The following is a 14363-nucleotide window of genomic DNA, read 5'->3' as shown; positions in this document are numbered from 1 at the left end:
GACTGAGGAATGAAGGCAAACGGACAGTCCCAATTTTTTCAAGGTCCCCCAAACCAAGCAAAATCACATAGTCATAGTGGAAATATTCTTTGGTTCACTTCCATGTGGGAACAAAGAGTGAAACATGTATTGTAAAGTGAGATAATTTTAAAACTTCACTTTTATTTTCTCATGATATGACTCTTCAATTATATTGGTGCCATTTCTGTTGCAGTTCATTTGATTAATTCCAACATAGGCAGGGCTATTACCTTATGCATAAAACTCCAAGAAGTTCTTCCCCAAAGAGCTATCCCACAATAAATTTGGCATCACAGAGGATAGAATTATGCCCTCATTTTTGAATCTGCATGTTCTTTTTGCTGGGAAGACAGGCCAGTTTGGTGGGAAATGATGAAGGCAAGCTATCTATAGATTCAATGTATTCTTATTAAAATTGCAGTGACAGTTTATATAGAAATAGAAATTAAAACTCTACTTACCTTATGGAATAAAAATGAACCTTACATTTCAAGAAAAACTGAGAAAAGATCAAAGTAGACATCACTCATCTTCACTTCAAACTATATTATGAAGCTATATTGTTCAAAACAGTATGGTACCAGTTTACAAAAATTTATAACAGACATATGGAATAAGGAAATAGAATTAAGATCCCACATACAAACACACATGTATGAACAGTTAATATCTGATAAGGAAATCAAAAAATATAATGGAGAAAGGTTAGTGTTGTAGAGTTGATGGATGTGTTAACCAACCTTATGGTGGCAAATACTTCACAGGATATATATATATATATATATATATATATATATATATATATGTATATATATATACCTTCACTAATATAAAATGATAAACTGAGTCTATCTTTTGAGTTAATTTTCATTTATGTTCACATCTATATCCATATCCATACCTATACCTATATCATCTCTGTATTCTTTTGTATCTACTTTTAAATCTATATCTAAGTGTCTATTCACAGATCATGATTTTACTTCTTTGCCTTATAAGATTGACAATAATCACTGATAAATCTTGGTACATAGATAATAAAAATGTTATAATTAATTTGTCAGTAGAAAAGATAATTACATCTTAAATTACTTTAAAAATAGGAGAATGTTTTTATGAAAACTTTACTTCTAAAGAAATTCATAGTCTTGCTTTTCAAAAACTCATTGGATTGACTGCTAATCTAAGTTAACCAAAATGTTTTTCTTTTATTACCTATTTATTATAAATTTAATGTCTTTACTTGCTTGTAACACCCTTCCTTTCTGTCAGGTGTCATGGACCACTTTTTTAGGGTACGTACATTCAGACCTGTGGGTTAGGAATATTCTGACATATATATTCTGATACAGCAGAACTTTATGTACAAAGATTTTGCATACATACCTGTGTGAGCATGCACAATATTTAAGATTGAAATGCAACAAATTCAGGCATTAATTTAAACACAAACTCTATAAAATTCTAACTTCTCAATCTTATCCATATAATAGTCAATTTTAACTATATCTCAAAATGTATAATTTTCATACCATATTAACACTGTGTAAACAACCACTTATTTATCTTAGCTTAAAAAGTCCAGAAAATGATGCACACATTTATAGTCTTTTCAGTTTCAGAGTACTCATTCCCAATGGAAAAGATTGAAAAACAGAAAGCAAAATAGTCTAGCCAAGAAAAGAAGCATAAAATTAAAATTGAAATCTCATGTATATGGAGTGTGAATGTTATAATTTATCTATAGTTGATATTATAGCCCCTGTTCTCTTAGGGGGTATACACAATAATAAGAACTCTAGAGAATATTCTTGTGTTCTTCATACATATACATTACTATGAACCTAATAATAGGAAATGATTAATAAAAGCACTTATTTTATATTTATCAATCAAACATAAATTTTAAAGACGCTAAATTAAAGAAGACTGAAAATTTTGTGACTGTCTAGGCTAACATTAAACAAAGAATAACCAAGAACTGAATTTCAAGACAAAAGTAAAGAGGAAAATTGTTTTACCCTTTTTCTGTAATTGGCTAAATCATTCTTTCAAAATATGATTGTACCACACACTTGGAAAATTTCACATTTTTCATGCTAGACAAGTAAACTTTAGCAAAATCTTCATGCATTATCACATGTGTTTCTATTGTTAAGATTATCTAAATTAAAAGTTTTCTTACAACCCTTCAGGCTCAAATTGAGTGTAATTTCAGACTTATTTCCACCTATAATTGCTAACTTTTTCTCTATCAGAATAATGGATTAATGTAAATTAATTTTTATTTATGAATTTAATAAATAGGTATACATAGATCAAGCAATATATGTGCATTTATTGAGTTCAGGGGAAGGGTATATAGATGTCCATTATAACATTGTAATTTTCCTGTAATTGTGTAAACACTCAAGATAAAATATTAGGAAAAATTGAATATGAACATATAAAAGACACTGAAAAATGAATTTCACAGTGCAGCCACATACCAACATTCCTATTTAATCTCCCTATGACTGTGAAGCTCTTAGCTTTGTCCTATATTTTCATGGGGAAACAATTTTTAAATTTCTATTTATCCCCCAAAATCAGCTCTATGAACATCTATGTTAGCCATTTTTCATTTTTTACATTTCTTTTCTGATACATTCAATTTGTAATCTCTTTTTAGGCCATTACATGGTTTATACTGTACTTTTTGAAATAGATTTTAACTTAATTATTTTATGCTAACTTTTAGGCCTTTGGATGATAGAAGTCGATGCCCTGTAATAATCAGGAAATGCCTACATATTGCTTCCTACATCCTCTCAAATTTATTGTACCTCTCCTCTGCTAGAATTTGTTTGATTACACTATTACTTGGAAATCATAAGACTGATGAATCAAAGAACACCCCTCAGAAGTGTTGCTTAAACAACATATAGCACAGTCAGTAGTGCAGTACTGTCTCTCTACATTAACAGACAGTAACTACACTAGTTGGGTGAGGACTTATTAATGTACATAATTGTCAACTCATTATGTTGTATACCTGAAACCGACATAATATTGTATATCAACCAAACTTCAATTAAAAAATATAAAAAATGTTGCCGAAGCAAAAGTAGAGATATTCTTCTTCCACACTAAAGAAGTGGGTGAAATGCATTCATCAAACATGACCCTGCACCTGGGTTCCCATAGGTTTCTCCTCAGCATTCTAGTCACGTGGCTCTAATTCCCAAGAATCAAATGTGCTGGGCAGCTGCATCCATCCATGCACGCATCCACTGTAGCCCCAGCCGTGTGCACTCAGCCGCCTGCAGCCCTGGTCACTGCGTCGGGGTCCTGACCCCTGGAAAGAGGAAGGGGCATGGGAGCTACATTGAGCCCCTTGGAAATTGTTCTGTGAAAGCAGCTCTAAAAATGTCAAAATACTCTGCATTTAAAAGGGTTCAGCTATTTGGGCACCCTCAAATGGCGGGAGATCCTGAACATATTGATTTTATTTGAGACAGATCTTTAGAAAGCAACCAGCAGTGTCAAGGACTGCATATATTCTGAGTTCTCATAGTTTAATTATATTTATCATAATTATATCTAAACTGATTATACTGGTACCCAGGTTGAAGTATTAGTGCGACCATCAGCCTTGTATAACACTTTACAACCTCTTTTTGTTCGATTTTTCATTTGTTATTTTGTGACATGAGTTGCCAGTAATACTTATTCTCTATTTAACAGTGGGTGTAGGGTTGGGAAGATAGTAAGATAGGGAAGCAGCAGGGAGTAACCCCTGCCCAGTCAGAGGACAGGCCCTGGAAAAGGACAAAGCCTGACTGAGGCTTCAGGAATGTAGAGAAAAAGCAGGGTGCTTGAGGTTCAAACAATGTAACAATGTCCCCCCCACCAGGACGCAGTGATATGGAGCAGCTTGCATCAAAGAATGTGAAGACATTCTTGCATCAAAGAATGTAAAGTTAAGAAAACATAAAAAAGGATATGAATTTACCAGATACCAAAATTCTTAAATAGTAACAACTGTAGTGTGATTCAGTTTGAAGGAGAGATCAGTCACAGCACTGTTAACTGGACACAGGTATCCCCTAAACCAGTCCCAACTCTCCATCGTGGGAGATTTCTTTATTATGCATCCATGACCCCTTGTCACTATGCTTGCATCGGATTGTGGTATCCCTAATTGCCTTTCAGTATAAACTGTATCAATAGTATGGCCCTTCATGAAACATTACATTTTTCACAGTGGAATGGATCCCTTCCATATCTAGGACATTTGGCACATACTTACAATTTTTTACAAGCCATTCAATACACGTTCTTCGAATGAACAAAATGAGTGACAATAGTAACTTGTAAAATTGTACTTTATAATGTTGACTTTGCTAAGGTCCATGGAATTCTGTAGTTTTAGAAAGAAGAATTAGACAAGAATGTTCTGCTGAGCTCCACCCAGGGTACAAGGTAACTATGAAAGCAGTGTAAGAAAAATATATAACCGTATTGCATTTACTTCAATAGTCTGCTAATGTAAATTTTCAGTTGTTTTCCACTGGTGTTATCATGCGGTGGGAAAAATCGCTATCATAAAGTAGAGGAAAGTGTTCATAAAGTGTCACTTTTAATTGAGTAACTGCAAAAATTGTGCTGGTATAGAAGACATATAACTAACTCCAAGAATAATAAACACAATCTGAATTTGTTTTTCTCTCCCCTCCATTTACTATTGGTAATTTGTTGTTCTTCCAGGTTTACATTAGGCTTTACAACATCTTTGTGATGATTCCCTTTTCTCCCAGGGCATCGAAAGTTGCCAATGTGAAAGAATCTCAAATTTGATTTTCAAGGCCAATATGCTGCTAATCGATCTAGACAATAAGCATCTTCTAAATGTCAGTAGATGTCCACAGATAGCTGAATTAAACTTTTCTTGAATCTCACCTATATTGCCTATTCTTCTGTATTCATTGTTGTAATCTGATTTTAAAAATAAGTGTACTGCTTTATATATTCTGATATTTAAAAACTATATAATTCATGAAGTTTTTCACTCAGCGCCCTTAACATGAAACCATCGTTCTCATCTCATCCCATAAATTCATGTGAGTTGTTTTCAACATTCATGTATATCAAATCTACTCTGGTTTACCTCTAAGAATGGGTTCATTTGTCTAAGCTAATACATCTTATCAGAAGCTTTTGAAATTCATCCATGTACTTCCATGTAACAGTATCTCATTTTTAAATTGTGTTGTAGCATAAGATCATGAGAAAACCATATTTTATTTAACCATGCTCATGTTCATGGTCTTTTAGATTGTTTCCAGATTTTGGCTATTGTGAATCCATCTTGTATTTTCAATATCTTCAAATCATTTTTCCAGGAACAAGTCTCCACTACCCATATTTGACATTTTTTCCCCTTTCTCTTATTCACACTTTAAAGAAGTTACCAAATCCTTAATGCTATCTTTAAAAATCTGGTGAAATTACTTCTATATTATCTTTACTAAGAATATATTGTCTAAACCCTATAATTTTGTGCAGATGAATTACAGCTGCCATTCTATTAGTTCCACTTTTCATCCATGAATAACATTTATAGAGCAGCATTTGAAAAACAGCATGATTATGTGAGGACTGCTTTATAAATTTATGGCTTCCAGCTTCCTTCAGGATAAAAGCAAATTACTCAGAAAAGTACATCAAATTAATTCATAATCTGAATATACATTATACCTCCCAGTTATCTACTCTTACACTTCTGCTAAGACCTTCTGTGAAATTAAGTAAAAAGTTTCAGTATCTCAATCACCAGGCACTCTACCACATCCTGTGTCTCCAAGGCTTTCTGCCTTGAAATTGCAGTCCACCTTCTAGATTATTGCAGACACTTCATTATAATAAACTTCACTATAATAAACCTGATCTTCTCCATAACATTTCTATCTCTAGATTATCTCCCCTCACCTTAGTTCCCCACATATAATGCCTATAAAACTGTATTGATGTAATTAAAGTTTCTCCATATTGTGAGATAACACTGCCATCAAATATATTCTTAATTCACACAATTTCATCTATACTCAGCATCATATTTTATCGGTAGTTGGAGATGAAAACTAATTTGTTAAGTTAACGGATGATTGAAAATGAACTAAATTGACTTCCTCAAAGATCTTGCATTGGAGGAAATGTGACATCAATAATACCTAGATGAAGATGATTCAATATCTAAAATTAGAAGAAAATGTAGTATTTGCCTACAGGACAATTAAAAGATGAAAAGAAGAATAGAAAAAATGTGAGGATTTCCAAGGAGAAAGGTTGCCTAAAAAATTTTCCATTTGCTAAGAAACAGATACTAAACTATATCATGCAGTAGAAAGAAATTAATGAGTAATGTACTTCTCTTAGAGTATTTTAAAAGTGGGAGCTATGGTCATGATTCAAAATTGAGTCCAATCAGATCTTGTTCCTTACAAATTGTTTTAAAAACTGCCATGTTGGATAAACTACAGCTGCGGCAGAGATTCTCAGATAATTCAGCTTGTCAACAAAACAAAATGAATAAAAGTAGTATGAAATTTATCGGTAGTCAACTCAATTTTCTCCACTTTAAATACCATAATTTCCAACTTGTAGAAAAATTAAGATATTTTTGAAGTCATTGATATATACTCTTATACTGCTTTCAAATGTATAACACAGTGGTTGAAACGTTGCCCATATTATTAAATCCTAATCCCCTCTAGTGTGGTTATTATCTATCAATACAGAAAGATGTTACAGAATCATTAACTATATTCTCCATGCTGCACTACCATCTGATGACCAATTTATTTTGTGATTGTGAATTACTGTGCCCCTTTATCCCCCTCACCCTTGCCCCCACACCTGCTCAAACCCCTCTCACTTGGTAACCACTAGTTACTTCTCAGTGTCTATGAGTCTACTGATGTTTTCTTCATTCTCTTTCAATTTTTTTTCCCACAAATAAGTGAAATCATGTGGTATTTGTCTTTCTCCACCTGGCTTTTTTTTACTGAGCATTATACCATCTAGATCTATCCATGCTGTTGCAAATGGCAGGATTTATTTTCTTTTCATGGATAAATAATATTCCACTGTGTATATGTATCACCTCTTCTTTTTCCATTCATCTATTGATGGACAGATAGCATGCATCAATATTATTGCTTTTGTAAATAGTTCAATAGTAAACATAAGGGTACATATATCTTTTTTAATCAGGGATTTTGTTTCCTTTGGGTGAATTCCTAGAAGATGAATTACTGGAGAGAATGGTATTCCTATTTTTTCATTTTTTGAGGATCCTCCATATTTTGTTCCACACTGGTTGCACCAATTTACATTCCCACCAACAGTGTAGGAGTGTTCCCATTTCACCACATCCTCATCAACATCTGTTATTTCTTGAATTTTGGATAATGGCCAGTCTAAATGGTGTGGGGTGATATCTCAATGTCGTTTTAGTTTGCATTTCCCTGATGATTAATGATGTGGAGCACCTTTTCATGTGCCTGTTTCTCATCTGTATTTCTTCTTTGGAAAAATATATGTACAGGTCCTCTGCCCAATTTTTAATCAGGCTGTTTCTGGGGGAGATTGAGATTTCTGAATTCATTATATATTTTGGATCTTAGTCCCTTATTGGATAAGTCATTTATGACAATATCTACCATAATGTAGGATGCCTTTTTGTTCTGCTCAGAGGGTTCTTTGCTGTATAACTTTTCTTTTGACGTAGTCCCACTTGTTCATTCTTGATTTTTTTCCTCTGCCTGAGGAGATGTGTCCAGTAAATAAATTGCTCATACTTATGTTCAAGGGATTTCTGCCTATGTTTTCTTCTAAGAGTTTTAGGTTTTATGGATTACACTCAGGTCTTTGATCCATTTTGAGTTTACTTTTGTGTATGGATTTAGAAAACAATCTAGTTTCCTTCTCTTACATGTTGCTGTCCAGGTTTCCCAACATTAGCTGTTAAAGAGGCTGTCTTTTCCAAATTGTATATTCATAGCTCCTTTATCATATATTAATTGAGAATATACACATGGGTTTTTATCTGTGCTCTCTATTCTGTTCCATTGATCTATGGGTCTGTTCTTGTGCCAGTACCAAACTATTTTGATTACTGTAGCTTTGTAGTATATCTTGAATTCAGGAAGCATAACCCTCCCAGATTTGTTCTCCTTCCTCAGGATTGCTTCAGCTGTTCAGGGTCTTTTGTAGTTCCATATGAATTTTAGAACTATTTGTTCTAGTTCACTGAAAAAAGCTGTTGTTATTTTCAGAGGGATGGCATTGAATCTATAAATTGCTTTGGGCAGGATGGCAATTTTGACAATATTAATCCTTCCTATCTATGACAATAGGGAAGATTTCCATTTATTGGGGTCTTCTTCAATTTCTCTCACGAGGGTCTAACAGTTTTTAGAACATAGAACTTTCATCTCCTTCTAGATTTCTACATAGGTATTTTACTCTTTTTGATGCAGTTGTAAATGGAGTTATTTATTTGTTTTTCTGCTAGTTCATTGTTCATACATAGGAATGCAACAAATTTCTGTGTACTAAATTTGTATTCTGCAACTTTGCTGAATCCAATTATTAGTTCAAATAGTTTTATGGTGGAGACTTTAGGGCTTCTATGTATAATAATATCATGTCATCTGGAAATGGTGATGGTTTAAATTCTTCCTTACCAATTTGGAAAGTTTTCTCTGTTTTGTCTGATTGCTGTGACTAGGACTTTCAATACTATGCTAAATAAAAGTGCTGACATTCTTGTTGGGTTTCTTGTATTAGAGTAAAAGATTTCAACTTTTCACTATAAAGTATGATTTTGGCTCTGGGTTTGTCATACATGGCCTTTATTTTGCTGAGGTACATGCCCTCTGAGTTCAGTTTTTAGAGTTTATATCATGAATGGATGTTGAATTTTGCAAGTGCTCTTTCAGCATCTGTTGAGATGGTCATGTGTTTTTATCCTTCTTGTTGTTATTATGGTTTAGGATATTGATTGAATTACAAACATACCATCCTGGCATCCCTAAAATAAATAAATTTAGTCACGATGTGTTTCACTGAGAAATAAGAAGGAAAGACCCATTGGGAAAAAAGGATAGAAAATGTAGACTATGATATTGGAATTTAGGAAAGGGAATAAAGATTTAATGAGTCATGTTTAGGAAGCAAGCACTAAGTCAAGTGGTGTTTTCATCAGAGTGTTCTGTCTTTCCTCTGATGTGCATCTATTCCATGCATACACACTCCAACACTAGTATGTGTATGCATTTATTGGTTTTGGATTTATATTTTGAATAGTTACATTAATTTGGAGATGTGACCCAGAGAGCAATTGTAAAGCATGAGTAAGTGAAATCCTGAACTCCCAGTAAGAATGTCACTCAGAATAAAATATTTTCTAATTTTGCTGCTGTGTTTCCTGGCCAGAGACCTATGTAATTTCTGTTTTTACTTTGTTTTGGGCATAATCTGAAGTTCTCAGTATTTTGTTTGAATGACATAGAGATCATGCATTCTATATTGAAATAAAACATAGAAATATACATTCCCACTCCATTTATACCAAACAGAGATGACCCGAATGCAGCAGTGGCTGGCTTGAATGTTGACATCCATTACAGTTCCACATTGCAGTGCTAATTGAAATTTACTTTGTTTTCATTAAGAACCTCTACTTGTCATTGCTTTGAATAATGACTTAATTTTTGTAGTCATAGTTATAGCTCTCTTAAGTCATATAAGACATAGTGATTTTATGAATAAATTGGGTTGGGAGGCTATCATGATTTTAAAGTTAATAAGAGAGTTCTTGTTGTAAAACAGTATGGATGTTTGTCATGTCCACATTCTAATAGGGCAAGACATAAAAACCAACAACAGGATTGGTTTTGATGTTGAAGTAGTTATGATGGAATTCTTAAAAATTACCATTTTTTTTATTGTATGTACATATTCCATCTCCTCTTATTTGCTTTGAACTTGCTTTTATTTCTCCTGTTTAGAGTTACTATTTTAATCTTTCTTCCATTCTGTGGAGTCTAAAACCACAAAATACATGGCAAGGTGGTCATAAAATCAAATCTCAATGTTTCAAAATGTTCCATATAAAATATGAGAGCATAATTACATAAGGGAAAAGGGCAACAGTTCATTTTATGAGAATAAACTTATTATCATATATTTATTTTTTCTTCTCAGCTGCTTTCCAGTAGAAATGAACAAAATTGAAGGTACCCAATTATATACCTGTACACTAAGAATTGTGCATATTATTGTATATATATATCAATAAATTGACATAAACAAGAAAAAGAAAATCCTTGGGATACAACAAAAAATTGTTGAGCCAGTAAACTAATTAAGTAAACTCAAAGAATGAAGTTCTACAGATAAATAGCCTATGCATTTTGATTCATTAATAATTAACTACCTGTAAAGTAATTCATATTCCCATTCACAATAACATCATAAATATATTTAACGTAAGTTTGAGCAATGAATTATAATATTTATACACTAAATAGTATACAACTTATGAAATTTAAAAAGATACAAAGTATATAAAATAAATCACATTCATTTATTTTAAGAATTCATATTGTTAAAACCTCTAGACTCCCCAAAACTATCTATAGATTCAGTATAATTCCTATCAAAATTTCAGTGTCAGTTTATATAGAAACAAATTAAAAGTCTCCTTATTATATGGAAAGAAATGAAACTTAAATTCCAGGAAAGACTGAGAAAAGATCAAAGTAGGCATTACTTATGTTCACCTCAAACTATATTATGAAGCTATATTGTTCAAAGCAGTATGGTACCAGTTTACAAAAATTTACAACAGACAGATGGAACAAGAAAATAGAATTAAGATCCCATATATAAGCATACAAACATGAACATCTAAAAATACAATGGAGAAAGGATAGTGTTGTAGAGTTGATGGATGTGTTAACCAACTTTATGGTGGCAAATACTTCACAGGATATATATATGTATATCAAACAATCATTTTGTACCCCTAAACTTCACACGATGTTATGTCAACTATATCTCATAGTGCCGGGGAAAATGACATTACTATAAATGATGTTTGTCCATTACTCCACAACAGTTCCTATATCTAAATGAGAGTATAATTTCTGACATTTAATTCTGTGTAAGTAGGGAAATTGATATCAACAATACATGGCAAACAAAAAGGTGTGTATGTATGTGTGTGTGTGTGTGTGTGTGTGTGTGTGTGTGTTAGAACATGATGCTTTCACTTTTGATCATGTTGAAGCTATGATAACAGTAATACATTGAACTAAGTTAGATATCTGAATCAGTGATAGCATAAGTCCTCTCTTTGGAGAGACAGGTAGATCTGGGAAAGTACATGTTCACAGGAAAAGGGAGAAAATTAGAGAAATCCTCAGTCAGTGGAAGCAACAATTGAAAGACAGCATGACTGAAATGGTAATGTTATGGAGACAGACGATGAGGTAAATCTTATAAGACAAAGAAGTGAAATCATGATCTGTGAATAGACACTTAGATATAGATTTAAAAGTAGGTATAAAAAGAATACGGAGATGATATTGGTATAGGTATGGATGTGGATATAGACGTGAACATAAATGAAAATTACCTTAAAAGATAGGCTCAGTCTATCATTTTATGTTAGTGTAGGTAGTGTTCTCTGTTACTCATGACAATGTCTAATTTGGGAGGATATATTTGAAGTACCCATTGGATTGAGACACACATAATCATATACAATTATATAGGCTTAAAGGTAGACTAAAATCATATGTATGTTTGCATGTTGATAAATTTCTGTGTGCAAAAGTATGTATACTGTATATCAATTATTTTCTATGAATTCTCTTTATAAATATATTCTAAAATGAGTATTGAGTCATTCTGTCTTACTTTTATACTCACTGTAAACATGCTTTATAATGTAAAACCCTGCTGAGAGCCCCTTTCACCTCTGTGTTCCTCAAGCTGTAGATCATGGGGTTTAACATTGGGGTGATAATCCCATAGAGCATGGCAATGAGCCTGTCCCTGGCTGCGGAGTGTTGGCTGTAGGATGGGCGAATGTAGGTAAATATTACTGTACCATAAAATAAACAAACCACCAGGAGGTGGGAAGCACATGTGGAGAAGGCTTTGCACTTCCCTTCCACTGACTGAATCTTCAGGATGGTGGATATGATGTACATGTAGGAGATGAAGGTAGTTAGGAAGGCACCAATTCCAAACATACCTGCTACCACTAAAATAAACATTTCTTCCATGTAGATGGATGAGCAGGAGAGGGCCACCACTGGGGGAACATCACAGTAGTACTGGTTAACCCGATTGGACTTGCAAAAAGACAGACAGAATGTGGAGACTGTATGGAGGAGGGAATGGAGAAACCCTGCTGCCCAGGTCCCAGCTGCCAGCTGGGCACAGCGAGCCTTGGTCATGATGAGGGTGTAACGGAGGGGGAAGCAGATGGCCACGTATCGGTCATAAGCCATGACAGCAAGAAGGAAGACCTCAGTCCCCGCCAGGGCCACCAGGAAATAAAGCTGCAAAGCACAGCCCAGGAAGGAAATGCTGTGATTCCCAGTCAAGAGGTTGTCCAGCATCTTGGGGACAGTAGCTGATGGGCAGAATATGTCTAAGAGGGACAGACTGGCCAGGAAGTAATACATGGGTGTGTGCAGCTTCTTCTCTGTCCCGATGGCAAAGAGAATGGCCCCGTTTCCCACCAAGGTGACCTGGTAGGTGACGGCAAAGACCACAAAGAGAGGATAGCGCACCTCGGGGAGGTCAGAGAGCCCCGTAAGGATAAAGTGAGTCACGGTGGTGAGATTGTAGCCATCCATCTCCTCTCTCCACAGGGGTCTCTCTGGAGGGAAGCAAGCACAGGTTAGATTAAAAAGCCTAGGGGACTAGTGATGAGAAATTCAGAAATCATTTTTGTGTGTCCGATGATGACTAAACTAGCCATATATTAGAGATCCATTATTAGAACTATTTTTAAAAACATCTCCTGATTTCATGTTGTTTCTCTAAGATTCTGAGGAGACATTTAATAATTCACCTTCTTAGTAAAAGCACTGTGGTCCTTCACCAACATTTACAATTTCACAATTCAGTGATAACTGCTGTTGTATTTTTTATACCTTCTTGGGCATTTGCTTATTTTGCTTTCATTATTTCAATGTGTACAATTTTGTGCACTACCTAAATTTTAAGTGTCTCAGAAGCACAAGGTACATATTTTACAAGGTATGCAATGTTGTGGTCATACAGTTCATATACAATATTATATTGGTTTCAGATGTACAGCAAATGTGGTGACTTAATAATTACATATTATTATAGTATATAATATATATATTATATCTGCAGACATATAGTAAAGAATACGTATTTTGTGTGTAGAAGAAAGAATGGTGTGCTACTTCTCAGACAAATTGTATCCGTTGATAAGAATAAACACAGAAATGTTTTTGTAACTGAATCATAATAATTTAATGAAGAATTTGAATAGGTTATATCCAGAATTAGTATAGTTTGATCAATTTAAATAGCCCACAGAGTATAAAGAAATGAAGAAAGAAAGCAGAAACAGACTCAGCAACACAGAACAGTCTGCTGGTTACCATGAAGAGGGGGCAAATGAAATAGGTGCCCAGGAAAAAGAGTTACAAACGTCAATTTGTTAAATAATTTGGGCACAGGGATGGAAGTGCAGCATAAACAATATAGCTAAAAATATTGTAATATATTTTTTGGTGACATATATTAACTACAGTTATTGTGGTGAGCATTCAGTAATGTATACAAATGTTGGAGCACTTTTTTCATCCAAAATCAATGAAATATTATATATCATTGATATTTCAATAAATTATTTTAGGAATAAAGGAGAGTAAAATGGTTGATAGTGTCTAAATGTGAATGAAATTATAAGGAAATATACTCACATGATATTCTATTTTCATTCAGCTTAAAACAAATATTTCAACATGCGTCTCACTATCCAAGGAAGCATAAGTCACAAAAATTATGGATAATTGAAGTTCTTGGCCAGAGTAACTCTTTTAAATTTAAGATTGCATTTGTATGTATTTTAGAAGTCCTCATAATCATAATGTTCAAAGTTATTTATGAAAACAACCTAAATGAAGGTCTAAAACAAAACTTCTCTGGATAGTCCTGTGACATTGAAAACCACATAACTTTTTAATATCACATGTATATAACAAAGAGGAATATGATTAGGTAAAAAATGCAAACTT

The 14363-nt window shown here is 33.6% G+C and overlaps 1 protein-coding gene across 1 annotated transcript; it reads right to left on the bottom strand.

Moving 5' to 3' along the window:
* Nucleotides 1-11999: 11999 nt before the first annotated feature.
* LOC118912960 (olfactory receptor 5V1-like) lies at nt 12000-12941 on the bottom strand. The gene has a single exon (XM_036886609.2). It carries the CDS (start codon nt 12939-12941, stop codon nt 12000-12002), a length of 942 nt encoding a protein of 313 aa, XP_036742504.2.
* Between the last annotated feature and the right edge of the window lie 1422 nt (nt 12942-14363).

The sequence above is a fragment of the Manis pentadactyla genome, chromosome 13 (assembly GCF_030020395.1).
Source record: "Manis pentadactyla isolate mManPen7 chromosome 13, mManPen7.hap1, whole genome shotgun sequence".
Taxonomy (NCBI): Eukaryota; Metazoa; Chordata; class Mammalia; order Pholidota; family Manidae; genus Manis; species Manis pentadactyla.
Note: the sequence above shows the minus strand (reverse complement) of the source record. Positions and strands in the feature narration are given on the sequence as shown.